The 26,723-nt window shown below is 43.5% G+C and overlaps 1 protein-coding gene and 1 long non-coding RNA gene across 2 annotated transcripts; one reads left to right on the forward strand and one right to left on the reverse strand.

The window, feature by feature from the left end:
• Nucleotides 1–323: 323 nt before the first annotated feature.
• LOC8030104 lies at nt 324–25,639 on the reverse strand. Its single transcript, XM_002409086.5, has 5 exons — nt 25,526–25,639; nt 23,233–23,387; nt 2,334–2,407; nt 823–900; nt 324–452 (listed from the first exon to the last, which is right to left on the reverse strand). Exons 1-5 carry the CDS (start codon nt 25,637–25,639, stop codon nt 328–330), a joined length of 546 nt encoding a protein of 181 aa, XP_002409130.3. The 3' UTR covers nt 324–327.
• LOC121836385 lies at nt 12,359–15,458 on the forward strand. Its single transcript, XR_006077909.1, has 3 exons — nt 12,359–12,412; nt 14,755–14,827; nt 15,312–15,458. It is a non-coding gene; the product is annotated as an uncharacterized LOC121836385 (long non-coding RNA).
• Nucleotides 25,640–26,723: the final 1,084 nt, after the last annotated feature.

Below are 26,723 nucleotides of genomic sequence, written 5' to 3' on the forward strand. Positions count from 1 at the left end.
ATGATGTGCTGATATGACTCTATAAGGCAGCAAATCAATATATTCAGAAGAACTTGCCTTAAAAATATAATGAAATTGAAAATTAGAGAGCTCACAGAAAACCATATTCGGTTTGCTGGAGTATGAACCTCGATCTCCTACTAGAGTCTCGGGTATGATAAACATTTTGCATGCAAGTTTCAAGTGAAACTATACAATATATTATTTATCTTTTCATAGAGTATGTGTAAAAACATTTTTCAACCAATACAACCCGCGTTTATTTTAAAACTTGGTTACATAATCAAAATCAGAGTTGCAGAATATCTAGAGCCAATAGACGTTTGTTCAGCAGGATTCGTCGTAGATTATGTATTTTGGAGTGGTGCCGCAGATGAGATCAAAGACAAATCTGCAGCAGGTGATGTCTTTGCCAAGTTGACTTTCGGGAACGAGGAGGCCGCATGCGTTTTCTGTACCGTCCAAATGCAAATCAGCAAGTTTAAGCAAGATCCTTGCAAATAGGCGTTGCAAATACTTGCCCGTATATTGATATCAATATTTTATGCTGACAGTCGAAAAGGGAAGAAAGATTGTGGCAAAAACTGACATTTACAAAAGTACGCTTGGGTCACGTGGTTTTGATGTTTGTATCGGAGAGTATTGACTAAACTATTTAGTGATTAATATTAAAATAAACTTTTCGTAATTATGCATGAACAAAAAACTGCACTTATGAAGTTATTAATTAATTCACTTGTGACGTGAAACCAGACAAATAAGATATGATATATTTTTATTTGTCACTTTAATTTCAGATTTTTTTAAAGAATGAAAACTTACCATTTGCATAAGGAAATCTAAGTATAGCGCACTCCTTGCACATCATATAGCCATCGTACACCGAAAGGGAGGTGTTTTCTGTGAGGAAGATGCATAATCATAATACAGTTTGTTGAATTGTTTCGCGTTTTTTTCGACCTTTCGATAGGTAGTGAAGTGAAAGTTCCCATCATTGGCTGGATTTATGTCGTTCCTATTATTGTTAGGTTTATACAATGATTGGTTATTTATAAGGCAGGGCACTTGATCGATTAACCTACCCATCAATAAATTAATTCCTTAATCGCGAATAATTGTTTTAACCTGTTAATCGGTTAACACGTGACATTGAAACAAAAGTAAAAAATGAATGCTTTTACCAAGAAGACGTGCGAGGGCACACCTGTATAAAGGAAAACGGTGGTCGAAACATTTTACTAAAATAAACTGTAGGGGTGAGATTTGTCACTCCAAACAAATAGAGAGGATTTTACGTGTTCCAGACACTTTAAAGTGTCTATTTAGCAGAGCAAAGTCTACACGCTAAAAAAAGCCCGTGAGTCTACTCTTCCGAACAACACACGGAGAGCCAATCAGCGCAACTTGCGGAGGCAGCGCAGCGAATGATGATACCGAACCATATGTTTAGACCAAGAAACGCAGTTTGAGTTGTGACATTAAGCAATCCAAGACGTCACACTTGCATTGATTATTGTCGCAACTCAGACTGCGCTTTTGGGTCTAGACATATACATTCCACATCGTCATTCGCTGATTTGACTCCCTAAGTTGCGGTGATTGGCTCTCCGAGTGTTGTGCCGGAAATTAGAAACACGCCTTTTTTAGAGTTTACGGTGGACAATCAAATGAGTTCGCTATTCCAGGGGTATATCAACGAACCCATTTGCCCCTGCGGCTGAATTAATAATGTCTGAGTACGGAAATCTTTTGAACATTCTTAACAGCACATCAAAGTTGATTTGAAATCAGAGACGGTTAATTCCGCCGTTTATTACATATTCAGCATAGGCAAAACACAACTAAAGGATTACGTTTTCATAATGTATTATGTTTGGGAAGAACAAAACCGAAGAATCGAACAATTAATCGATTAAAAGGTGGCGATTAATTAGGGTAAATGTTTTAGTTGACGCCCAGATGTAGACTTTTTATATATATTTATAACCCTGTTTGGCACATACATGCTTTCTTTCATGAAAAAGAAGTGAGACTGGAAACAGTCATAATCATATGATATAAATGAAAGTATCTTTATCAATGCCAAAATACCCATCTTTTATTGGCAAAAGATCCGTCATCAATGTTTTTCCGCTGTAAATTTTATGTTTAATGATTATTTATAGACAATAAGGAAAACGGTGTGGCAGGTGTATACAGAACCTTCAAATCCATGTTATGCTCGCTGACGATAAGAAAAACGTGGCACATTAGTTTAAAGTAAATTGAACGTTATCATGTTTACACAGGTGATATGTGCTTTACAACATATTTTATAAAAAAAACACACTTACGCCCTTCAGACTTTAGGTTTATAATGTTTTTGGCAGTATACCCCGGTGATGAACCAAGAGTTGCTGTGACGGAACTGAAAATAGAAATGTTAAAACAGAAGTAACATTTTAAAAGCTTAAGGTTTTGCATTAGTGTCGAGTTTTACAGGTTGGGTGGAGGTACACAAAATCAAATAATGACCGATCATCCAGAGGGAGTTTTTTGTATTTCGGTTGGCTATTGATTTCCTTGTTTTTGAGGACCTACTATCTGCTTTTTTTGAAGACCTACTATTTTCCTTGTTTTTGGGGACATCCTATCTGCATGATTCATCAACCATTTCTATGCCCCTCCCCCTCCCCCCCCCTCCCATTCATTCTTCTCTCCTAGGCACACCTTTCACACAATCACAAACACACAAACACACTGATATTGTCCTTTTTTCTCGACTTTCTAGCTTTTCTTCTCTCTATTTTCACTTGGTTTAATATTTTGATTATGTAGATGCCACAATTGTGTTTCGTTTTTTTTATTTTTTTTTATTTTTTATATAATGGTGTTAACTGATCGCTGACTAACCCTTTATTACCAAGGGGTCCCTTCAACAGTTTTCTTTTGAAAACTTTGGGACACCCGTCTGAATAAGTGTAATTATCTAACATCTTGTGTACACATAAAAACACATTTTGACTTGACTTGACTTGACTTGACTTTAGTGAGTAACGCATAATTTAAAACTCTCACCGCGGAGAACTAGCTGCGATGCGTCCTCAAATTTACTTATACGTGATTGACAACCCGCCCTGTACCCTTGGTCGAAAAGAAATAGCACACGTTCCTCAAGGAAATGACAAATCTGCCAAAGGTATCGTGGGCCCATCTTCAGGGGAACTAACTAAGGTATGTCCTGAAATTTACTTATACGTGATCAACAACCCGCCTGTACTCTTGGCCGAAAAGAAATAGCACAGGCTCCTCAAGGAAATGACAAATCTGCCAAAGATATCGTGGGCGCATCTTCAGGATAACCTTTTCGACTAGCCTGGTTCATATATCTGAGAACGGCTTTAAACCTACAAATGTTCTAACGAGTTTAATTATTTTTTGAACGGCAAGGCTTCGCCGCTGGGCACCAAACTCCACTAGGCGATGAAGATACGTGGCGAGTTTCCCGGCATGAGTTGAAGTGCAGGGTCATGAGTTTAGCAGAGAATCTTCCGAAAGTATTGATTAAGGTTTCTTCAGCGCGAGGCGAGTCTGTAATGCACGATGTTCTAGTGTTTTGACTTGCAAAATTTGGTTTTCAAGGTTTCTTTCCCATAATACCGTGAACACTGCGTATCTATGTGCCGTAATGGCCCATCGTTCTACGGAGATGGTCGGTCAATGCACCGTGGCATTGGCGCCCCATTCCCGGGTTCGTCGCGTTAAGCCATCTTCATCTGCAGGCAGCACATCAAGGTGGCTAGTACCTTCTACCAATGCCGTCGTCCTGCGATCACCCATTCTCGTGGGAGTCGGTGGCATTACTCGTCCCGAGATAAACGAAGGAACTTCACTTGTGATATATTTTCGTGTCGGTACGCATCGGCAACTTAAAAGCACGATACTGCGGTATTTTAGAGCATAGCTCCCGCGGAATTGCTCACTAAGGAGCCAAGAGTCCTCGCGCACCCACCCAAACACAGGGTTAACATAGAGAATCCTGAAGTATATCTGTCCCCCTGTCACGGCGGCCGGAAGTGACCCGCACGCCGTGTATAGCATCACACAGAATTTCTTTATCACCACTGAAACCATTATTTGAAATATAGATTAGGTACATTTTCTGGAGATCTTAGTTACGTTTCCAGTTTTGGCTGGTAACGGTGCGAATACTATATACATTTTATTTTCGAAAAAAAAATTACATATATTATCAAGAAAATCATTAAATCAGCTGCTTTTAACGGAACAATAGCCGTTTATCCGAAGGGTCCCCAAGTATTTTGCTCAAGTGCCGGACTGAGGAGTAATCTCAGTCTCAATGGCCGGAAAGTGAACCTAATAACGTAAAAACCTAAATAAGCAATTAAATACAAAGTGTGTGCTTCAGAAAAGATAAGATAATAAAATGCGATAAGTACATATACTTTATATTAAAATTCAGCAAACCGTGAATTCTGGCGTACGTTATGCAATAATTATAGTGAAGTACACTCTCCAAGTATACATCAAAGCGCATAGCAACTTTTGCATAGTCACATTGGACAGGACACTAATGAGAATAATGGTACTTATGGCGACACAATACAATTTTTGAAACACGGGACAGTAAGGAAAAAATACATGAAAACGCAAAGGAGCTTTGACACAGCTAGGCTGACATGAAATAGGGCACTAAGAACGGTGACTTGGGTGATTTCAACGTGGAATACATAAGAGGCAGAACTATCGCCGGGACATGAATTACCACTTATATGATACTTTTGGTGCGTGTCGCACGCCGCTTCTTTCCCCGTGGTTAATTTTGCGTCGGTAGCAGCAGGGAGCCTGTTGGTACAAGAGCACGAGCCGAGCGTCACTGAAAATTCCGCGGCCAGTTGGGGTCGGTTGAGAGACCTCCGCGGGCCGGGGTTTGGAGACTGCTGGTTTACCCAAATAAGGTAGCCGGCAAAGCCCATGTTCATACCAATTTTTAAGGAACGTTGATCCCAACTTTTGTAGGAGTGTGAAGTTGTCGGTTTTTAATGGACAGTACGTGCTGTACCGTCAGGTACTTACTTCATACTTGATATCTGGAAAATACGCAATTTTTGTTTTTACATAAATTTTTGTTTGCACGACCTTAGTGTTTGGAAGGTCCAAATGTTCACTTGTCCCCAACAACCGCTAGAATAGTTAACGCCCGTGCACTATAAATTTGGCGTCATCACGGTGAGGGTGAGCAAAGATACAGTGTTGAAAAAGAGGGCTACGCCACCATTTTGCCGGGCCTCATTTCCAGTCAATGTGCCGAAGCACGCTTGGCGTCGGCCTCAAGCAGAGATGCTGAGTTAGAGCCATCCTAGCGCGATGGCGGTATGTAGAGTTAGAGGAGCCTCTTCAGAGGCTGTGATTATTCTTGGTGATATTGCCTGTCTCGAATGATTTTTTTTTCACTTTTGCTGTTTTGTTAACGTAAAATGTTATTTAGCTATGTGTTCAGCATTTCGTGAAGCCGAGGTATAACCGTGGCCACGGGTTGATTTTTCGTGTGTATGTGTGTGTGTGGGGGAGGGGGGAGGGCAGGGGAAGGGTGAGTCCATCGCAGTGAACAAGGTTTTGCGGCAGGCGGATTTCGAAACCAGGCCATATAAATTATTAAGCGAGTGTATTTTCAGGATGTCACGACCAGAGCTGGCCCAATTACTCATATTTTGTAATTAAATTACATTACTAATTACTTTGCTGAAAATTGCTGAAATGTAATTAAATTACATCACAAATTACCACAGCCAGAAAGTAATTAATTACCATTACAAATTACTTTTAAAAGTAATGACATTACTTTCGCATTACTTTTGTATACTTTTAAATATAAAGGAGCTATTGATAACTTCCTTTTACAGATAACTTTATTTACATTATTTACACAGTTCATGGCACACAGCTAGAACTCTCTGTTGCATGTTTACCGATGGACAGAGGAACGCACGTGACTGATCCGTTTCCCACCCCAACCGGGACAATTATTTTTGGAGATGACTGAGGACCCTACGCGGATTATCTCTGGTAGGGGGGAGAATAATTGTCATTGTTCGCAAAATCGCGTCGAGGGCCGTTCCACCAGGGGCCTTAGTTCGACCTACTTCCTCTCCTTCGTTTCCCCAGAATATCGAGCAGAAAAGCTCGAATGGAATGCACTTACCAGCCCTATTTCTCACAGTGGAAGATAACACAGAGAGGGTACGCAGTATGCATCAGAAAAAGTAAGCGGAAACTTTCAAGAGGGGCCAGAAAACTTCGAAAGCAAAACCGCAAAACATAGGTAGAGAACCGCGCTGAGCGGGTTTTCACAGTTCAAGAGAGTGGCGGAACATGTCTAGCTGATAGCGAGCGCGAGAGTCGCACCAGCCGCATTAGCATCAGCAACATAGCGGCGGCCAAAGAGCGTTTTTTTGGAAAGGTGTAAAGGAAAAAGAAAAAGCAAAAAAAAAAAAGAAAAGCGCACTTGTGTATTGTGGACACAAAAAATATGCCTGGTGCGAAAAAGTAATTAGGTAATTTAGTTACAATTACCGTCGCTGGAGTAATTCATTACATTACTAAATTACCTGCTACAAAAAGTAATAAATTACATTACTAATTACTGGAACAAGTAATTAGGTAATTTAGTTACAATTACCGTCGCTGGAGTAATTCATTACATTACTAAATTACCTGCTACAAAAAGTAATAAATTACATTACTAATTACTGGAACACATCGCCGAGAGTTTAGCAACTATTTGGCGGGAATGTCCTGCGGGGTATCCGCTCTGCGTCCAGCAGATGGCAACTTGACATCATATATCAAACTTTTAACGTCAAACGCTCTTTGTTTAAAGGAGCTGTGCAACGATTTTAACGGTGAAAAAATTGGCATCTTCCACTTTTGACATTGTTCATCTTGTCACAAATGGCAGAAAACACACCTCCTTTGATCGAAATTTTGCGATTGCGCCGCGTAATAGTGAGGCAAAAATTAGAATATTCCCCGACCTGCAGCCGCGAGCGGCGGCCATGAGAACAACGCGGCTTGACGGCGATGGGGGTCTTGTAGAAGGATAACAAGTTGTGCGAATACCTGCTCGATAAAAGGTAACTTTTCTATAGATCTTGTCGTTCCAACATAAATATAAATGCGTCAAAAACCCGGTATCATCGACAAAACTTTTATTAAAGAGAGTTTTAGTGGCGCCATCTATCCGAGGTCATCAAAACCGTCAGCTCTATCTGCTACCGCGAACAGCCGCCAGAAGCCGGAGAAGGAGGGGGACAGGGCCGGACGGGTATGGCCGGAACCGGATGAGACTTTCGTCCTTTCACCATATTGTTCGCGCTGCGCCCGCCAGCACGTCGTCACGCGGTCGCGAGAGGATGAGCTCTCGCTGCTCACTGATGGCTCTAGAGAGAGAACTGTACCGGAAACCCGCGCCTACCCCATCAAAGTCACTGCACACGTGACCCGGAAGGCGATCTACGAGTTGAGAGGTGGCAAAAACCTGGTCCGTTTTCATTTTTTAAAATAAAAACTAGGGTATCCAGGCAAACTGTGTTTTCTGTAGTTCACATCAGAAGTGTCGGGCATCAACTTCCACAATTATTTAAGCAAAGCCCTGAAATTGTTACACAGCTCCTTTAAGTCTTCGGCATTTCGTGAAGCGCAGATAAAATCTTCGCCGCGAGGCCCCACACTGATTGGTTAACAGGGAGGTCGTGTGACCAGGTGGGTGACCAGGATGAGTAAGGTAGTCGAGGTAGAGCTCTACGTCGTGTTCGCACTGTGGGAAAGGAGCTCGAAAGTATGCAAGGCTCTCTAAGATCGCCGGGTTTATCAAACCGATTAGCGGCAGGGTCAATACATTCTGGGTACACCTTTAAGGTGTCCATATAGTACGCGTTTAACTATCTGGTGAAGGGCACCGTGAAAGTAGGCGTCTGGCGTCGGGCAACTCAGAGTATTACTATTTGTTTGTGATGCTCGAACGCTTCACGTATGGAAGACGATTGCCTTGCAATTCATTATACTTTTTTACTGTAGGGTAACTTCCAAGTCAGAATTTACTACTTCGTATTACAACGACTTTCTAAACACAAAAACTCTTAGTGAACTCGATTTTTTTTATATTGTTTGTGATTTAATTAAATGGGAAAGTTTTATATGTGACGCCATAAACAAGCACATACTTTATTGGCCTAAAAATACGGTACATTATGTCGATAGCTGTCAAACGACTGGTCAGACAATCGGATAATCATATTTTGCTATATATCGATGGATATATGGCTCAATCATTAAACGCAGCCTTTGTTTTCATATACCCTTGGTGTTCCACTGTGTTCCTAAGTATGTTCGTGAAAACGCTAATAGAACAATCAGTTACATTCGAAATTTGTTATTTTTCTTTAATATTTTGTCTTATTTCGTCAGCAACCACTCATAAATGTATTCGTGTTAATATCCTAACCCTTAATATTAACGAAAATTTTCAGTTTCTAGTGCTAAAGTCTTTGCCAAATCACCTCACATTCCATGAGCCATGGCGCGCAGAAACCCCCAGAATTGTCAAGAAACCATAAAAAAAAAATTCATGTTACCGATTAAATAATCGGTAACAGGACAACGTATTTTATGGCGCCTTGAAACTTCAGGTGGTTTCTGCATGAATTGCAATTGTCGAATGGCGAATTCCTCTGATAGCTTTGGATCAATAATCTAAGTTTGGAACGGATCATGCCATCCGGAAGGTGCCTCTGCTAATCCTACTTTAACTATGGAAGACAGCCTATCGTCCGGACACGGCCGGCAATGGTTCGTCCACAGTAGGTTAGAGAACGACAGTTATATGAAGGCTTGTAGTGGGACAGCCACATTTTCGTTGTCATCAGCTAATGTTTCTCCATCACAACTAGCACAAATTGGGACCACGTGGGTCCCATGTCGGTTTCGCAAGTCAGGCCTAGGTGGGGCCATTTTGGGCATCCTGCATGGGCTGCCCTCGGGGGCTCATGGGAGCCTACTTGGGAAGCTCACATGCTACCTTCGTGGAGCCCAAATTGGGTCTACTTCGGCAGCCCACATGGCCCTCCTCGTGGTACCCACAGGGACCAAGGTGGACAGCCCACATGGGCTCTCCTCGTGACCCCATAGAAAGCCTATTTGGGCTGCCCACGTTAGCACCCCATGAGGCACTCTCCTTGGGGGCCAACGGGGAACCTAGGTGGGCACTCCACATAGGCATCCCGATCGAAAAGACCATCAGGTTTTCCTTTTGGACCATCAGAGTTTCTTGATGGTCCATCAGACTTTTCTGATGGTCCATCAGGTTTCCTGATGGACTATCAAAGAAGTCTGATGGACCATCAGCCCACTCCTGATGGACCATCAGCCCATTCCTGACGGACCATCTGACTTTCCTGATGGACCATTAGACTTCTTTGATGGCCTATCAGGCTTCCTGATGGACCATCAAGAAGGTCTGATGGACCATCAAGAAAGTCTGATGGACCATCAGCCCATTATTGACGCACCATCCGACTGTCCTGATGGACCATTAGACTTCTTTGATGGCCCATCAGGCTTCCTGATGGACCATCAAGAAGGTCTGATGGACCATCAAGAAGGTCTGATGGACCATCAAGAAAGTCTGATGGACCATCAAGAAAGTCTGATGGACCATCAGCCCATTCTTGACGCACCATCCGACTGTCCTGATGGACCATCAGATGCGTTTAGATGGTCCGTCAGAAGTTCCTGACGGCGCCTAATGGTCTGTTGGACACTCTTGATGGGCTGTCAGAGGTGGTCTAATGGTCGTCAGAAGTTTTATGTTTCACTTCGGTTCCATCAAAAGTGCCTTATTTCCCGGCCGTCGGGACTTTCTTTGCGCACAATGTTTATCAAAAGTGCTTGATTAATTGTTGCTCGCGGTATTCTGTCGGCGCCGTCAGAGGCGTTTAATAACAATTGATATATGGGTCGCGACATATTTGCCAGCATGTGATGAGTCGCGGGCTCGCGAGGTGCTGACACAACAATGTCACGCGATTTGTCTTTACTCATTGAGTCCCCGATACACCGGCAACTGTGCGTTCGTCTGCAATCACGCACCGTGGAAACCCGTACACACGGTAGGGTTCATCGTTTCGCATATGCTTCATCTACGCCTTTCATTACCAACTGAAGGTGGACAGACGTTTCGTCGATACATTAATTTTTATAGACACGGCACCCTCCGAGCCCCGTAACCGTTGTGCGCATCGGACGGTCGCGGCGGCTATTAAGTTCAGCTTCCAAACAGACCGCGCGGCCATTGCTTTGCTTTACTTTGCTCGAAGGTTAAATAGTCGGGGGAATGCGCCACCGCCTCGCTGAATGAGCGGCCCAAAGTCGAGGAGGCTCCGCAACTTTGCACGCTACAAAATAGGCGATTTGAGGCTATGTCGCGATAAAAAAAGCTGTCGTTGAATCTCGCGTATGATATATGATGGGCCGCAGCCGCGTGGTCAATGGGTTGATGTGATTTTTTTTATTAAGGAAAAGCCTTATATGTCTCGTCGTTCAGATGACCTTAAAAGTTCTTGAGCGGAAACACGTGGAGTCACGAAAGGTGCTAAAACCGGCGATACAAAAGGTAGAAAAACCTGCATTATTCAGTATTCAGCTGCACTAGAACCCTTTTGGACCAGGGCGGTCGTTAACGAAGCAGCTTCGCAGGGGTTTTAGACTGAATTAAATTTTTCAATACCACCGCCACCATCATAGATATAATAAAAATAAACAAAAACACACAAAAAAAACGTTTTCGTCCTTATCCCGCGGGGAGTCGAACCAGCAACCTCTCGTTCCGTATGCCGACGCGTTACCCCTGCGCCACGGGCGGAAAACGGTCGAGGATTCCGTAAATTATGAGTTAGTCTTTCATGTATCGGCTACTGCCGACGTATCGGCTACTTGCGGCGCCAGTTTCTTTACACGCAGTGTTGACACTTGACAGATTTCTCTCAAATATGTTCTCATTCAAGTTCATACGCAGTGTTCGACACTCGACGATCCGTTAATTTTAATGTATACTTTATATTTTGAAAAACGTTCGCCGCTTATATCCGTTCGAGCAACTGCGTCTTCAAAAGCTTCGAATCCAAATCCAAATCCAGTTGTTTCGTGCGCTTTGTTGCCTCGGCAGCCTCACCCTTCCTCGTGTAGTGTTTTCGAGGTTTTAGATATATCGGTAGGTTTCACTCGATTTTGCGAGAACGGAGAAATAAGCGACGTCCACAGGGCTTTATTTAAAAACTGCAATCCTTCGAATGTGGTCGACTTCGAGCGTAGGACGGCGTACAAGGTGTCTTGGGACGGCGACGCGAACACTCGAGGGGGCTATTACGACGCCGAGACCCTCGAACTGACGGGTGAGTGTGTATTGTTTACAATCCCAAAGTTCGACGTAGCCACAAGCAATCGCCGTTTTCTTTCTTTTTTATTGCGACTGTAATTAAAGGTGAATATTGTAGACTGCTTATATGGGGCACCAAGCTAGGCAGATGAATGCATGGGCTAATACTTCAGTTGAGCATGTGGACTGAACTGCCTTGCACGTGACATCATATGGCACCCTACAAGCCGCCATTGCTTCTGTGCCTTAAGTCCGCGCTAATTTACTCGTACTCCACCGTTCCGAGTTTCACACTCCGAGCGCAGCAACTAAACGAAGCATAGCGTACAGTAGCGCAACACACCGACGCTGTCGGCGAGCAGTATGAGCCACTTCCGACCACAGTTTTATGACGAACCCAGCATCTCGCGGATGGCAAAATTATTTTGAAGATAAATTAATTAAGGGCTTTGTGAAATGGTGAAGTAAACCCCGCCCCCCCCCCCCCCCAAAAAAAAAAAGAAAAACGAAATGCGCGGCGACGTTAGGAAATTTTTACGAATGTTTTAATGTTTGTGAAAGGTTTGAAGACTCGCTTCGACCAGATATGCTGAATGTTACTTTGACCGGTCTATTTATTGACCATGCATGCTGTTTAGATTCAAATGAAAGACAACATTCTTGAACTCGCTTGTCAAAACAAGAAACTCTCAAACTTGTCAGATATCTTGGGTTTCCGTCTTCCAGCGCGAGACGGAACCTGTCGATGTGCTACTCCAATACTGGCACATCACCGTTCAACAAATAGCACATTAATTAGTTTTCAGGCGAGATGCATGGACAAACTTTTTCCGCAACGTTTTCGCTTTCTAATCGAAGTATCTTTATTCGCAGGGCTGTGCATTCTACAAAGGGCAGCGGTCGGACTGTCCTCTCATCTCGACCACTTTTCTGTCGCTGTACCATCATAACGCTACTGTTCGATGGGTAATTCGTTTTCAGGTGAGATTCGGGAACAAACCTTTTCCGTAATGGTCCTGGCTTTGAAATCAAATCATTTTACTCGCTGGGTTAAGCATTCTTCAACTGAAATGAGGCAGCGATCCACTGCACTCCTCGTCTCTGCGACGTTTCTGTCAGCGCGAAGAAATGTCTTGCACTTCGAGAAATACTCGGTGCAAAAAGAGCACGCTTGAGTGTCAGTCCTTTGGTGGCGCTTCTGTCCATTTAATGAACAGAGCGCCAAACTCTTGCGCTCCGCAGCACAAACTTAGGCGCACAATCGTGGCTGATTCAATGTCAATTCATGCGAGTCATATAATACATGGCTTGCATTGATGTTGCATCAGCTGCCATTGCTTCCTGACCAATTTATTTATTCATGATCACAACTGTACAGTCGGGGACAAAAGTCCCCAGGACGTGCTAGCTGCGGCTGAAACCCATTGCTCTGCCACCTGCTGGCGGGTCGCCTGGTTTCGAGGTCACACAAAAGCGCATGCGCGTCCTACTCTGCCTGCAAACATGTGCGTTTCCTACTCTTCTGTGGCACAGCACCTAACTAGGAATCGGGCACATGGTACTGCCTCGGAGATAGCGCTGGTGGCTGACGAGCGTCTGCTATACATTCCAAAATTCGAGATACCGCCTGGGGCATTGCGTTGAATTTCGTCGTGTCAGCGCACCTTGCTTTATAACCAGTTCAGCTTATCGCTTAATTGAGCTGCCGTGACTTCTTGCTTTATAGGTGCCATGTCAGTAAGCGCTATCTCCGAAGTGGTACCACGCGCCCGATTCCGAGTTAGGCGCCGCGCCGCAGCAGAGCGGGAAAGTGCACACGTTGGCAGGTACAATAGGACGCACGTGCGCCCTTCTGTGATCTCGAAACCAGGCGACCCGCCGGCAGATGGCAGAGGAATGCGTTTCAGTCGCAGCTTGCGTGTCCTGGAGAATTTCGTCCCCGACTGTACCTACAAGAAACCCAAGAGGAAATGGCAACTGAACTGGCCAGGCGCAAACAGGCAGCTGAAGCATCTGCAAGTTCACACAAAGCTGTTCCTCCCAGGAACGTCAGCCCTTGTGCCCTCTAACGCAAAGCAGTTTTTGTGGAAATTTTGTCACCAGAATATCATTACCTGTCTATGTAATGTGGTACAGCCTATTTTTTCTGGGAGTGTCCAAAAGCTAAATCTTAGCACTAATTAAATTTTTAGATGCGGTTTATGTCAGGACAAAAGCTGAAAGTGACGATGTTGCAAGGCTCTCAAAAGCAGCGCCAGCCACATATGGCTAGCAGCGACCGAAACGGGCACACAACTGACCAATCCAACTGATGCAGAAAGAGAGCTGGTCGTGCACAAAATGTGAGTGTGGAAAGCAGCTTGGGAATCCCAACACCGCGTAATGTCATGTCGAGTCCTTAACATTTATACTTCCTTGGGATTGCTCTCAAGGCTTTGCAGTTTACCAAGCCTTCTTTAGTTCACAAAGGCCAGTAAAGCAGTCGGGAGTGACAAGGAAGACAAAGAATCAACTAAAGCACACCAAAAAAAAAAAAGAAAAATAGCACAGGGATCCAGTTCGATGCCGGCAACAATGTGTTGTCATGATTTGTTGATGAGGAATGCCATGCTTTCTGCCTACACCCCAATGTGCGTGAGTAATGCTGCTAGGGGGCTCACTGGCAGAGCTGCTAGAAACACCTTTCTCTAACTTACCCTGCTCTATCAATTCCAGGACTACCTGCGGCTCGGCTGTTGATGCGGTAGGTGCTGTAGGGCCCTACTGCCTAACACGTAAGTCATTTATGGCCTGACCTCTCGGTACTCGTATGTTTACCGTACTAACAGAACCCATGCTTTAGCATTAAAAAGGTAACTTTTTTAATGAACCTGCAGTATATGAAAGAAGTTTGCTGTGCGGTGATAGAGCCGAACATGTCATATGCAACAGATGGCTTATATCTTGCATAGAGGATATTCATTCATAAAGGGTGGAAACAATAATGCTGAGAAAGAAGGCATAAACGGCAAAGAGCTTTCTACTCTACTGTTGTGGCTGCGCCCTGTTGCTGAGCAGAATGACCAAGGAACGTCCTTCCTACGTTATGACTACGTAGCAAGTTCCCCAATGTTGCTAGATTACCTCCCAAATAGGCTCCACATGCATCCACCAGGTGCACATTGAAAGATTATTTGATTAGCTTTAAAATTAGTTTGCTTGTGCCCTTCAGCAAAGGACTGGTATTTTTGAGGTTATGTTGCAACCTGCAACTCATTAAAGCGATAAAATGTGCGCTGGAGTTTGGTTTCTGTACCTCTTTAATGTGAAATTGTTTTTTTCAGTTGCTGACGAGGACATCCTTGCAAAGAATGAGATCGTGGATCCTAGCATCGGCCTCCAGAAAAGGAAGGAAGGGTAAAATAGAAAAACTTTTCACTTTCATTCAGTGTGTAATATACATTAAAAGAGTTTAGGATAGTGCAGGGGTGGCCAGAGTGACATGGAGTTAGAGCCGCAGACAAAACTACGAAAGTTTAGAGTCGCTAGAAAAAAGAAAGTGTGGGGGGGGGGGGGGGGGCTACTTTTAACAAGAAACAATATAGAGGGAACAGTTATTTCCATAGAGGACAAGTATAATGGGCGATAACAACAAATGACACTATGCATCAGAAGGTCCTTTCCACTGCTAAGCAAAAATTAATACACGTTTTACTAGCCAGTCACTGCCCCTGACAACTGTTATGCGTATACGGTTGAAAGTCTTTCTAGAACAATAAAGGAAACAGGGTCACTCGACGCATCTATGTGGCAAAAAGCATTCCAGGTGTATATATGTAGTGTGTTGCAAGGCTGCCAAGACTTGTAGCTCTTTCTAAATTCTAGAACCCTTTTCGTCTAGGGGACACGTTTTCCAGGGAGCAGCGAGCTGCACTTGGACCCGCAAAGAGCCGCGTGCGGCTCGCGAGCCTCACTTTGGCCACTCCTGAGATAATGTAAGCACAGTAGATTGAATCGATTGCAACAAGAAGTCATTAAAACATTATTGTAGCCAGGCTTTTAATTGTAGTTACAGCCAGTGCCTGGAAAACATTCTGTTGTCATGCACACCTGATGCAACTAAGGGATTATGTATGTGGTTGAAAATACCCCGAGACTGCGGGTAAACGACACAACACTAAATTATGTATTATGGATTATGTAGCTCTTTCATGCAGATGCCATGAAGCTTTGTAGGCCCATTAGCTTCGCAGACGCCCATGAAGATAGGAATTCATGTGTAGTTCTGTCTTAAATTTAAAGGCCTAAATTTCATAATGTAATTATTTTAGTGCATTTTCAACGCATCTTGGAGTATACAGTACCACTCTACGTCAACGACTGGTATATGTGAAGCTGTTTCTCGCTTTTGTTTTTAACAGATCCATGTCGGGCAAGGTGTTCACGTCAACCAGGAATGCGGGCAACATGCGGAAAGCAGAGTGCGACTCCATGTTTTGCAAGATCACTGCTGCTTCCATAGGGTGAGTGGAAGTGCTTTTGGAGAGGTCGGTGACCGGCACCCTCTCCAACAAGGCAAAGGCAGCGAGGCAAGAGAAGGCGTTTGCCCCGCTCACTTAGCGTAAGGTGCAGGCTCTCTCATTAAGCAAACATTTTTAAAATCTTGATATGAATCTCGCGGAGTCGCGTAAAATATTTCATGCTAAATTCGTATCAACGAAAGTGAAACAAAATTTATATTTTGAAACACAAGGAATGCATGAATGTGCATTTATTTATGGCAGAAAATATCTTGTATGCAATTTACACGATTCTAACACGCCCCCGATAGTAACACACGGTTATAATCAACCCACGAATGTTGAAAAAATGAATTAATGTCGATTCTACTGCGCAGATAAATGTCGATTCTACTTCGCAGATAACATAATGACGGCTGAACAACATACACTTTGTGGAAAACATTTTATCAAATGCACATACTAGGAAAGTGCCCACACTATGTGCTGTTGAAGCCCTACATCAAAAACTTGCAAGCAAAAATTCGGTTTCTTTGTCTTTCCAACCAAGCTCGCATGTCACCGTGGACCACACCGAAGATACCACCAACATCACTCGGTTTTTTGTTTTTGCCAACGCAGTTACTTTGTTTTTTAGAGGTAACCTTATAGTAAAATCGGTTTTGCTTTTCCAAGGCTGAAACACCATTCCACGAGATCGCAAAAACAAAAAAGCGATTTTGGATTTAGATTGGATTGGATTTGAAACATGTGTTGATGGTGATGGGGCTAGCCACTTTGCACAGTTTTTTTTTAGCATTTTTTTTTTTTTTTGGTTTTTGGGTCCGATTGTAACATGCATGTAATTTTGAGCTCCAGTTTTTGGGTAAAGTGCGGCTGATCCCTGGCAGCAGCAGGCAATCAGCCGCCCGAAGCCTTGAAAGCTTACAGTCGCCGATCATGGCCTCCTTGCTACTATCAGTTGTGGAGCAAGCATTCGTATCAGCCGTCGCAGCGCGTAGAGGAATTCGGAACACCCAAAAATTTTCACGTCGTATACAATGCACTTCGGCCGGAGAATTTGTTAATTTGTTTTATTCCGAAATTCGTACCAGTTAGTATCACCGAGATTTTACTCTAGTAGGTTCTCTGCTAACACCTGGACATGTGATGGGGGTACCCTGCCAAGAATGAGTCAATCATAACAGATAATAACCGTAAATAATCGCACATTTGTATTTTGAACAGATAATTTTATTTTTCGTTCTAAGGAACAAACTCAAGCAAGTGCTCGAAGAGAAGTCAACGGAGAGCTCGATGCGTCGTGGGCTATCCGGCAAAGCTGGCGTGGCTACGAGCTGTGCCGTTCGGGTGCATAGTGGTGGTGTAGATGTGTTACAGCCTAGCCATTTGAAACACCTATGGGCTTTACGTGGACCAAACGGACTAAGCCGTCTAAGCGCCTATGTGTGAGATAAGTAATGTCAAGGTCATCGCGTTCAGGGCGAGATTACTCCAACAGTTGAGTATACCTCCAAACAGCGGCGCTGCTCCGATATGTAGTGCTGCTACATAGCGGTTTTTGCCATGTCACGACTACGTCCAAGATCCCCAACATTGCTAGATTACCTCCCAACGAAGCTTCAGAGGCCTCCACCAGGTGCACATTGAAAGAGTGTTTAATTACCTTTAAATTTAGAGCCAGGCCATGAATGGAAGATCTTTCAAGGAATGTGAAAGATTGTTTTTATATAGAACTGCATTGTTCTTTCTGGTGCTCATGATGCTATTTTTTTAATTCTGTGGCGTGTCTAAGCTGTTACCACAGCGAGGGATGATAACCAAGTATAAGCAGTTTCCAACGTACATTGTCTACTTATCTACAGTTGTAGCTCCTATTTCTTACAAGGTCACTAGCCTAGCAGTGAGATTTATAGACATGGGCTACCTGTTTTGTGCTTAAAAGAATCTAACAGAAGCCAGGGTGAGCTGTCTATTGGGAGTGGAACATAAATCAGGATACTGCGGTACTTTTGCTTTCATGGTGATCTCTGAACACTGTAAATACTAAGAAACGTTGAAGGTTTGTTAGGTGCCAGCTGCCACTTAATTGCTTTCATTTGAGACTAATTTACCCTTGGTCTTCTCAAACTATGACCCTCCAGCCTGTATTTACGACGTTCTATATTGTTTTAAGTCTGAGCACTGCAAAAAATAATTACCCTGGAATTTCAATATTCCAGGCTGCTTTTGACTACACCTGAGTGAGAAAGGTACCTCCAGGCTGAAAGGGCAGCCCGGCGCCCGGCACCAGAAGATACGGCGGTACCTGTCAGAAAAGCTGTCCAATCTCAAGAGAAATCACTACAAAGTATGTGCATATATACTCTAACTTCCTTAATTAAGTAATATACTATTTTGGGTCTCAAGTTTACAAGCAATTATTTTAAATGATGGTATAGATAAATTATTTAGAGGTTAATATATCTAAATGTTTATGCAAACAACTTTAAAGTAGTCTGTTGATCAGCTGACCACTTGAAAAAGGCTGTGGGTTGCTTGGTCGCTACTGCCATCCCATCAGGCCGTGTTCGCTCACTTTCCAAAAAGTTGCATGGTCACACAATTACAATGAAGCACGTCACTCTTACTGCCCCTTAGTCGTCTCTAGGCCCACTCTGCTGTTTACGTATGCCAATGGTCGTCCTGTGTTTGGACTCATAGCTGATCTCTGAATTGCCCTTGATATGTCCAGGCTCATCCCTTTGCTGCCTGTCCTTCCCCGATGCGTGGTCCCACCACGGACTGCCCATGCTGTTGCAGGTCTGCCATCGCTTGCACCCTATGTTGTAGCCTTTTTACCCTTTTCTTCATATTTATTTAGCTTAATTTATATATTGCCAATACTATTGAAATGGAACAAATGTACTATCGCAGCCAATATGAGCTGAAACGCCACTGCACGTGGCACGCGATGAGAGTTGTCTCTCAGATTATTCAGCAAACCTTGATATGCGTTGAGGTAGAAACAAATCACTTCTTGTGCTCGTTGCACCACTATGCCGTTCCGTGTCAATTTTCAGCTCATAGTGGCACAATGAGTGCAAGAAGCAACCTGCCTAAACCTCAGCAAACACAGAGGTTCACTGAAAATCCGACAGGTGGCTCTGATAGTACCACACGCCAAGCGTCATGGCGCTTCAACTAATATTGTTCACAATAGTTCTTCCTCAAATGTTTCTGGTTTTTCTGTACCACCTAGCCATTCCGCCCAGCGAAACAATGTATGATTTCATAACTTTATAATAAAAATATCAAAGCAATGCAGGTTGTTTGACTTTATTCTTATTAGTAGCTGCATTCGCCGTACTCAAATGTCGGGCTTGCAATTACCAGTGTGCAGTGGACAATATAATTAAATTCTAAGTGGGATATGCACCTCGTCATGCTCCAGGCATGGCATAAATAAGTTTCCAGATTATGCATTCACATATTGTTGTGTTTTTTTAAGTTGTGGCCAACTCGAACTGTTCCAAATTAGCCATGAAACCACCATATTTAAACCGTAAAAAAATAGGCGTCTCAAAATACAACAGGTCATTCGACCATCAGACCAAACCAACAGATCATCAAACCATCAGGCCATCAAACCATCAGGCCATCAAACCATCAGGTCATCAAACCATCAGGCCAACAGACCATCAAACCATCAGGCCAATAGATCATCAAACCATCAGGCCAACAGACCATCAGGCCATCAAACCATCAGACGTCCCAAAATACGACTCCATCAGACCATCAGGATTTTCCTGATGGTCTTTTCGATAGGGATTCCTTATGGAATCCACAGTGGGCCTGCGTGTGGACTTACATCAGGTTCCTCGGAACCCTAGCGTGGTTGTACTAGCTTCACCGTTTCTCAGTCGATGCTGGGCCTAATATAATTTTATACTTCACCCTAAACTTTGGGTTAATGTAATGCCTTCCGAATTCGGCACGCCTAGCTTTTACAGACAGCCTACTAAAAAAAAGATTACCATTCTGATAACTATATATTTGCGTATGTTTTGATCTTAAAAAACTCAACAACCTTTTTAATTTCCCGTGTATATATTTGAACCGAACGTTGAGCGCATTTTCATGTAATTTTTGTTAGACAGGTAACCGGGATGCATAGCTAGCTGGAACTGGTTACATGCTACAAGTTTTAGAAGAAATAACCACATTACGATAACCGCGTTGCAAAAAAAATTTACCCTCATGACCTTGTCCTCTGCTCATGCACACTTAGTATAAATATCGTAATCAAGTTTAGTAAACCCAAACCTGTCTCTCGCGTCATATATAACTTTGCTTTGTCATCTAGTGTAACCGCTTATATTAAATTTTTAGGACGTTCACTCAATATTAACAATGTCAATATCAGCAGAACAATACATTTAAGAAATTTCACTGCCGTCCAATTTCTGCATTCCCGTGCTTTGCTCCCGTGAAACCCATAGCTACGTTAGCTCTGCCTCTTCATAGCCAAGGCGGGTTTCTACGGGGGTATTCATGGGCAGCCACGTTGGCCATGCCCTTGCGAACCCGAGGTGTAATTGAGCTTGAGCTGCCGGAGTTGGCATTTCCTTAATTGCTTTTTAGAGCGCAGCTCTTAGGGGCCCGTTCCCGGCTTGAGCGGCGTCGCCGTCGCCGTCGCCGTCGGCGTAACCAAGGTCACACCAAGGTCACGCGACCCCCAAGGTCATCCCAAGGTCACGTGACACCCAAAGTCAAGTGACAACTGAGGTCACGTGACCCCCCAAGTCACGTGACCTCCCCGATGACGTCATCGTCACTGATGACGTCACCGGCATCCACATCGTCATCGTCATCATCACCAATGACGTCATCAGTGACGTCACTGATGACCTCACCGGCGTCCGCATCGTCATCGTCATCATCACTGACGACGTCATCAGTTACGTCACTGATGATGTCACCGGCAACCGCACCGTCATCATCACGGATTAGGTCATCAGTGACGTCACTGATGACGTCACCGACATCCGCATTGTCATCGTCATCATCGCTGATGACGTCATGGGAGTCCGCATCGTCATCGTCACTGATGACGTCATCAGTGACGTCATTGATGACATCACCGGCATCCGCATCGTCATCGTCATCATCACTGATGACGTCATCAGTGACGTCACTGATGACGTCACCGGCATCCGCATCGCCATCGTCATCATCACGGATGACGTCATCAGTGACGTCACTGATGACATCATCGGCATCGTCAGGTGACCCCCCAAGGTCACGTGACCCCCCCCAGGTCACTTCACCCCCCAGTACCCTTCCCTCCTCCTCCTCAAGAGCTGCGCTCTAATTCGGTGTTACAGGGAGTTGTAAGCGGCTTTCACTTTTTTCTATCCAACCTAATTTGACCTCCTTTTGCAGACATGGGACCAACGAGGATTTTCACGGGCAGCCCCAATTGTTCATGCGCACGCCACACCGACGTTGAACCTCCTAGTGTATTGCTGGGGCCGCCCCTGCCTCCTTGTCTCAATATCAAACAAAGAATCTTATTCTTGAACTATCACTGAAAATACAGTAAGCTCCAGTAATAGCTTCAACCTGAGCACCGGCAAAGAGCAGATAATATACGTTGTGTGCGATGACTGAAGCTGCAAACGCTCACAAAGCGCCAATGTCCAGGAGGTAAACTAACTTGAAATAATGAGCAGCTTTGCTCTCTTGAAGCCGCGGCTCCGACGCCGCCACACGGGTGGATCCGTCTTCTCTGCTCAGACGTCGAGGTTTGGTTTATTCCGATATGTGACTACATTGCCACACTCACGGATTAAAAATTCTAGAACTTCGACCGATCATGCCGACGTCCGTCTCTGCTGCCATGCTTGCCAGTGATTCAATGGGTCGCCGAATCGCAACCGGCATGCAATGCGTGCAGTGATACGTTTCCGCAGAGATTGGATTCTAGGAGGATTCAAGGACTCTGGCGGGACAAGATCTGGGCCATCCCGATGGAGGTCTAAAGTTGGCGCTGCTCTAAAACAGCAATCGAACGACATGAGTGTTCATCCCAAACGCCCAGTGGCGGACGAGTGCCCCAGAAAAGTCGATAACGGAGAGCGCAAAACCCGAGAGTGGAATTCGCCCTTAAGCTGTTTTAGTATAAGTACTTCTCGAAAGCCGTCAGAATACTAAGGAAACAATTGCTCTATCTAGAGCACTCTAAACAAACATGGTGTTCTCTTACTCCCTTCGTCCCATATAATACACCCCAAAACCTTACTTCGACGTAGAGCACACTGACATTGATCTGACTGTACTAACTTTCACGAAAGGATTGATAGCCGTGTGGTACAACTTAATAAAATACTTAATGATAATGACTAAAAAGAAAATTGTGGTTTTCTGGGCTTTTCTGTAAAACCCTAATGTTCTATTTCTGTGGTCTTTGATAGCTACTTCAGCTATTTAATAAGTTGTATCGCACCGTATCAAACCCCTCGTAATATTTGGAGCCGTCTGTTCGACTGTAGTGCGCTGTACGTCGAACTAAAGTTTTGGGGCGCATTATATGGGACAAAAGGGTGTAAGATTATACCCCTTTTTAGAGTGAGGGCGAGTGCCTATCTTATTGTCGGCACAACCCTTTGCATACAGGTTTGTGGACCGAATATCTTGATGTAGAAAATTAATATCTCTATTTCTGTCCTTTGAGTAAGTTTCATTCGTGGAAATATTCATATGGCTATTCGCCTCATGAAACGAGCTGGGGCCAGAGTTCGAATGACGCACGAGGTCTGCTACTGAATAAGTCATACTTTAACTTACCTGTTCCTTTCAAACGTAAAACTTCCTTTATCGAATAAGGTCACGAAGAAACTAAATATACATTCACTGGCAGCCTAAGGCACACACGATAAAAAGAGTCCCAAGCCTCGTCGGCAGCGAGTATGATTGCACTATGCGGAGACCAAGCAGTCTGCTTTTTGCTCAGGATTTGCGGTGATGTCAGAACGACACCGAGCACTTATTGGCTGATTAAAAACTAAAGGGTAGATCTCAATGCTAGATACCTTGAGGCCTATCCACTCTTTTTTTCAAAGAGCCAATAAGAGCTCGGCTTCGTTCTTACGTCACCGCCAATCCTGCACAGGAAGTAGTTGACTTGCACTCTATATTAGCCAACAAGAAAGCCAATGAACCAATGCGGAACCAGACCCATGAACGTACTAAGGCAAGTCGTCGGTTTCTTCAGCTGTCAGGGATGTCGGTGCCAAATATGATAAGGTAAATTTTACTTACTTCGAACTGTTTCCAAAACTGATGACGAGCGGGTATGCGCCGTTTACTTCTGGACCAGCATTTGTGAATCGAACGCATTTAGCAGTGCCACCAAATGCCGGGTCGAACGCATAGTTCCTGTACAACATGTACCAGGTCTCTTGGAGTGGAAAGCACTGTTGAATGGAATAAAACGATGCATATAGTAGTACCCAGGCCTATATTGAATTGATTATAAGCTTGTGGTGTTGAGTTTTGATGCCTATGAACAGATCTTGAATACTAAGATATTGTACTTCGTATACGCAATGGTACTTTAGATTGTTTTATTGGAATTTTATTTTGATTATTCTAAATTTTTTTTAATGCCTACAACACCTCCTTTAAAAATGAGCCGTCTACTAAAGCCGACTATACTTCGTTTAAGCGTAAGTCCAGACGCAGGCAACGCTCAAGCTGAGGGTACCAATCAGTGTCAAAAGAGCGAAATCATGGTGTTCGCCATGTTTCCTCCGTGTTCTATCACCGTTTAACCAATCATAAACAAAAGGCCCTAATTACTCGCGCTTTTGACGCTGCTTATTTGGTCCCATCACTTGGAAGCGTTGGCTACGTCTGGATTTAAGCTGAAACGAAGGGTTCCCGTAAGATGTCTTCACATTTCAGTTTATATCCGTTGGCGCGCCCAATTCTTGTACACTCGTAGTTCAAGTTCTTAAGCTCAGCGTGTGTATCAGTTTAAAACATACTACGCCGACGACAACCCATTAACGTGATAGTTTTTACTTGCTCATTCAGAGTCGTAGGTAGGGAAAAGCCTTGCCCTAGCAAATGCCAAGCAACGGGAGAAGCAGTGCTCAAGACACGCGCCTGTAAGTGATTCCCAATTTAATTCCTTATTCGCAAACACTACACTGCTTATTGCCAAGATTTCAAATGGTGAAGGTGGGTCAGGTTTTTTTTTTATGTGTTGAAAAAAATAGTTATTTGTGTTTTTTTGAGTGGTCAAACGACAGCCTTTCATTTTTCAATTCTTCCCCTAGCAGCACACTTCCCCGGCTCCTACTTGGGCCATTTTGGCGCAAGCTTACGACAGGCTTGCGCTAAGTTGGCCCTAGCTCGCGCCAGTCTGGCCCAAGCTTGACGAGTAAGTGTGCTACTTGGGGATCGTAATTCTGAAACAAGGTAAAAAAAACAAAAAAAGCGTCGATTTTTGTGCTGAATAAAGCAAATGTTGAATACGTGGCAACGGTAGGCTCACGAATTTGAGAAGTAGCAATGAAAATATTTGCACCTATTTGATTAACAGTAATTAAACTCCTGTCATAGTTCCCGTCATATGTGGTATGACTTTCTGAATAATGGTCAGTAGCTTGGATTGCGTGACGTATGTCCTTCACACTTTCTGTGTACTCAGTGAAGGGAAGCGATGCACGAGTTGAATCTAATTGAAATACGAAGCAATTAGAAGACGCAAAAATGTTAGGAAAGCGCTGAAGCAAGGTGTGAGCAGATAGCTGAACATTCCACTGAACTGCTTCAGTAAGCCCTGCGTTTCTGAAGCCGTCTTTGAAAAAAAACTAAGATCACTGAAATGTACTCTAGTGTGATTTCAGCGACGCAGCGAGCTTACGCTTAATGCTGATGGATTGCGTGGCATCACTGTACGTACGGACAAAAATTAGAGTTTCGTATTTGTGTAACTACTTGAATTATTTCTCGTTTGGACTCAGACGTATTCACAAAACACATCGGAAGTGTTTTTAATATATTATGACATGCCCTATATGCTGTAATTATAATACAAAGATACGGAGGGATTACTGTAGAAATTAATAATTATTTTAATCAAATCGGTCTTTCTACATCCCTTTCAAAATCACGTGCCGATTATTAGAAGGTCGGAACTATTGCACAATGGCGGAACAACTTACATTGTGGAACGTGCAAGTAATTTCATAAGATAGCGAATGTTCGAGCACTGCCAACACCAGAAGCCCGCGAGCCAATGAAACGGCGACAAAGATGCAATGTCACTGCGCTCATCGGCTTTCTTTATGGCTGTGTTTTTGCCTTCCCAACCAACCATACTCATAAATTGCGCCGGGACGCATAAAGTGGGCCGTTTTTGTCCGCCATTATGCAGTGATTCCGCAGCTGTCAACAGAGGGTAGTCCTTCGATAGGGGTCTATACAATGCACAAATCTGGCTATTTATATTGTTAACTTTGGCATGATAACACGCTTAAAGTTAAAATTAAGAAGCGTGCACAGTGTTAAACAATGAAAAAAATAGTAGCGAGTTCATGCAAACCTGTGATTCGTCCTGATATTTGCCCAGCAACGGATTTCTTTCAGGGTAAGTGACAGTGGCGCCATAGCAGTTCAAACCCAGAAGAGCGAGCATGGCATGAATTATGACAAACATTGTTGCAGTAGTTGACAGTCCTACTTCGCTTATCGCTAGATCTGCTAGGATGTTCACTCCAAAGGGCATTATATAGAGGCTAACACGTGCCATTTAATTTTGTTTTTGTCTGGTGCGTTTCCGTTTGCATACGTCCCTGCACTTGCGCACTGTTTGAAAGGAAGCAGATGTATTGCCTTGCTTTTGTAACGTACTTTTCATATCGCAATCTGCATACACGAGAAGAAAATGTGAGCTCATGAAATCCGTAGACTGTCGGGCCGGGCCAGCGCTCAGTTGAGCAACTGGAATAGAATTGTAATAATAAATGCGCTGCGTCAATATATCATCAAGAAATATTGCTATAATAAATTCAATATATGCGTAAAAACGAAAAACACAGGGAGCGGTAACGTGCTTTCGTCAACTTTATTACGTTGTCCCTTCATTGCTATTATGTTTATATTTCCACATGAATACAGTGAAAGTGCGAATTTTCTGACATATAAAATTCACCTGGGCTAACCCCTTCCCTCTCGCGCAAGTTTATCAAGAAAACGCTATGTCGCAACTTCACCAGTCACGAATATTAGTACAATTTTGTCAGGAATTTATTGCTCATCAAATCGAGCACACTTTATTTGACTCTAATCAGAAATATCTTGAAGCATCCTATGCAAAAAAGTATTCGGGCAACCATCAATAAAGCCGTCTTAAAATATATATAGGAATGCGACATTAAATCTGGAGCTTTTTGAAAATAAAAGGAAGTAACATACTAAACTCGGCCTGAGAAATGCTTATGATTAGAATATATAAATTTTATAAATTTCCTTACCTAAACTTTTATTGTTTATTTTATTAAAGTAGGGAAGGCATTCGGAAGTGCAAAATCCTGTGATCGTTATTTCGATAGGACTTAAATTTCAGGCCTCGCATAACGTTCAAAAATATAAAAATTCACTGAATGGTTACAACTAAAAAAGCTACGCTTCAAAGTAAGGACACTTCAACCATCTTGGTGCTTAAACTCAAGATTTTCAGTTACCTGACGCTTTATTTGAAATCGCAGAAAATGTGTTTTCGTCCTCCAGAAATACTAGGA

This window comes from Ixodes scapularis, unplaced genomic scaffold, assembly GCF_016920785.2.
Source record: "Ixodes scapularis isolate PalLabHiFi unplaced genomic scaffold, ASM1692078v2 PGA_scaffold2__306_contigs__length_199485367, whole genome shotgun sequence".
Classification (NCBI taxonomy): domain Eukaryota; kingdom Metazoa; phylum Arthropoda; class Arachnida; order Ixodida; family Ixodidae; genus Ixodes; species Ixodes scapularis.

What these genes read in the sequence shown, in the direction of transcription:
- LOC8030104 (XM_002409086.5), bottom strand. Translation starts at nt 25,639, where the DNA reads ATGTTTGTCATAATTCATGCCATGCTCGCTCTTCTGGGTTTGAACTGC. An exon ending in AATATCAGGACGAATCACAG is followed by an intron (nt 23,388 to 25,525) that starts GTTTGCATGAAC and finishes TCCATTCAACAG; the next exon opens with TGCTTTCCACTCCAAGAGAC. An exon ending in AGTTTTGGAAACAGTTCGAA is followed by an intron (nt 2,408 to 23,232) that starts GTAAGTAAAATT and finishes TTCTATTTTCAG; the next exon opens with TTCCGTCACAGCAACTCTTG.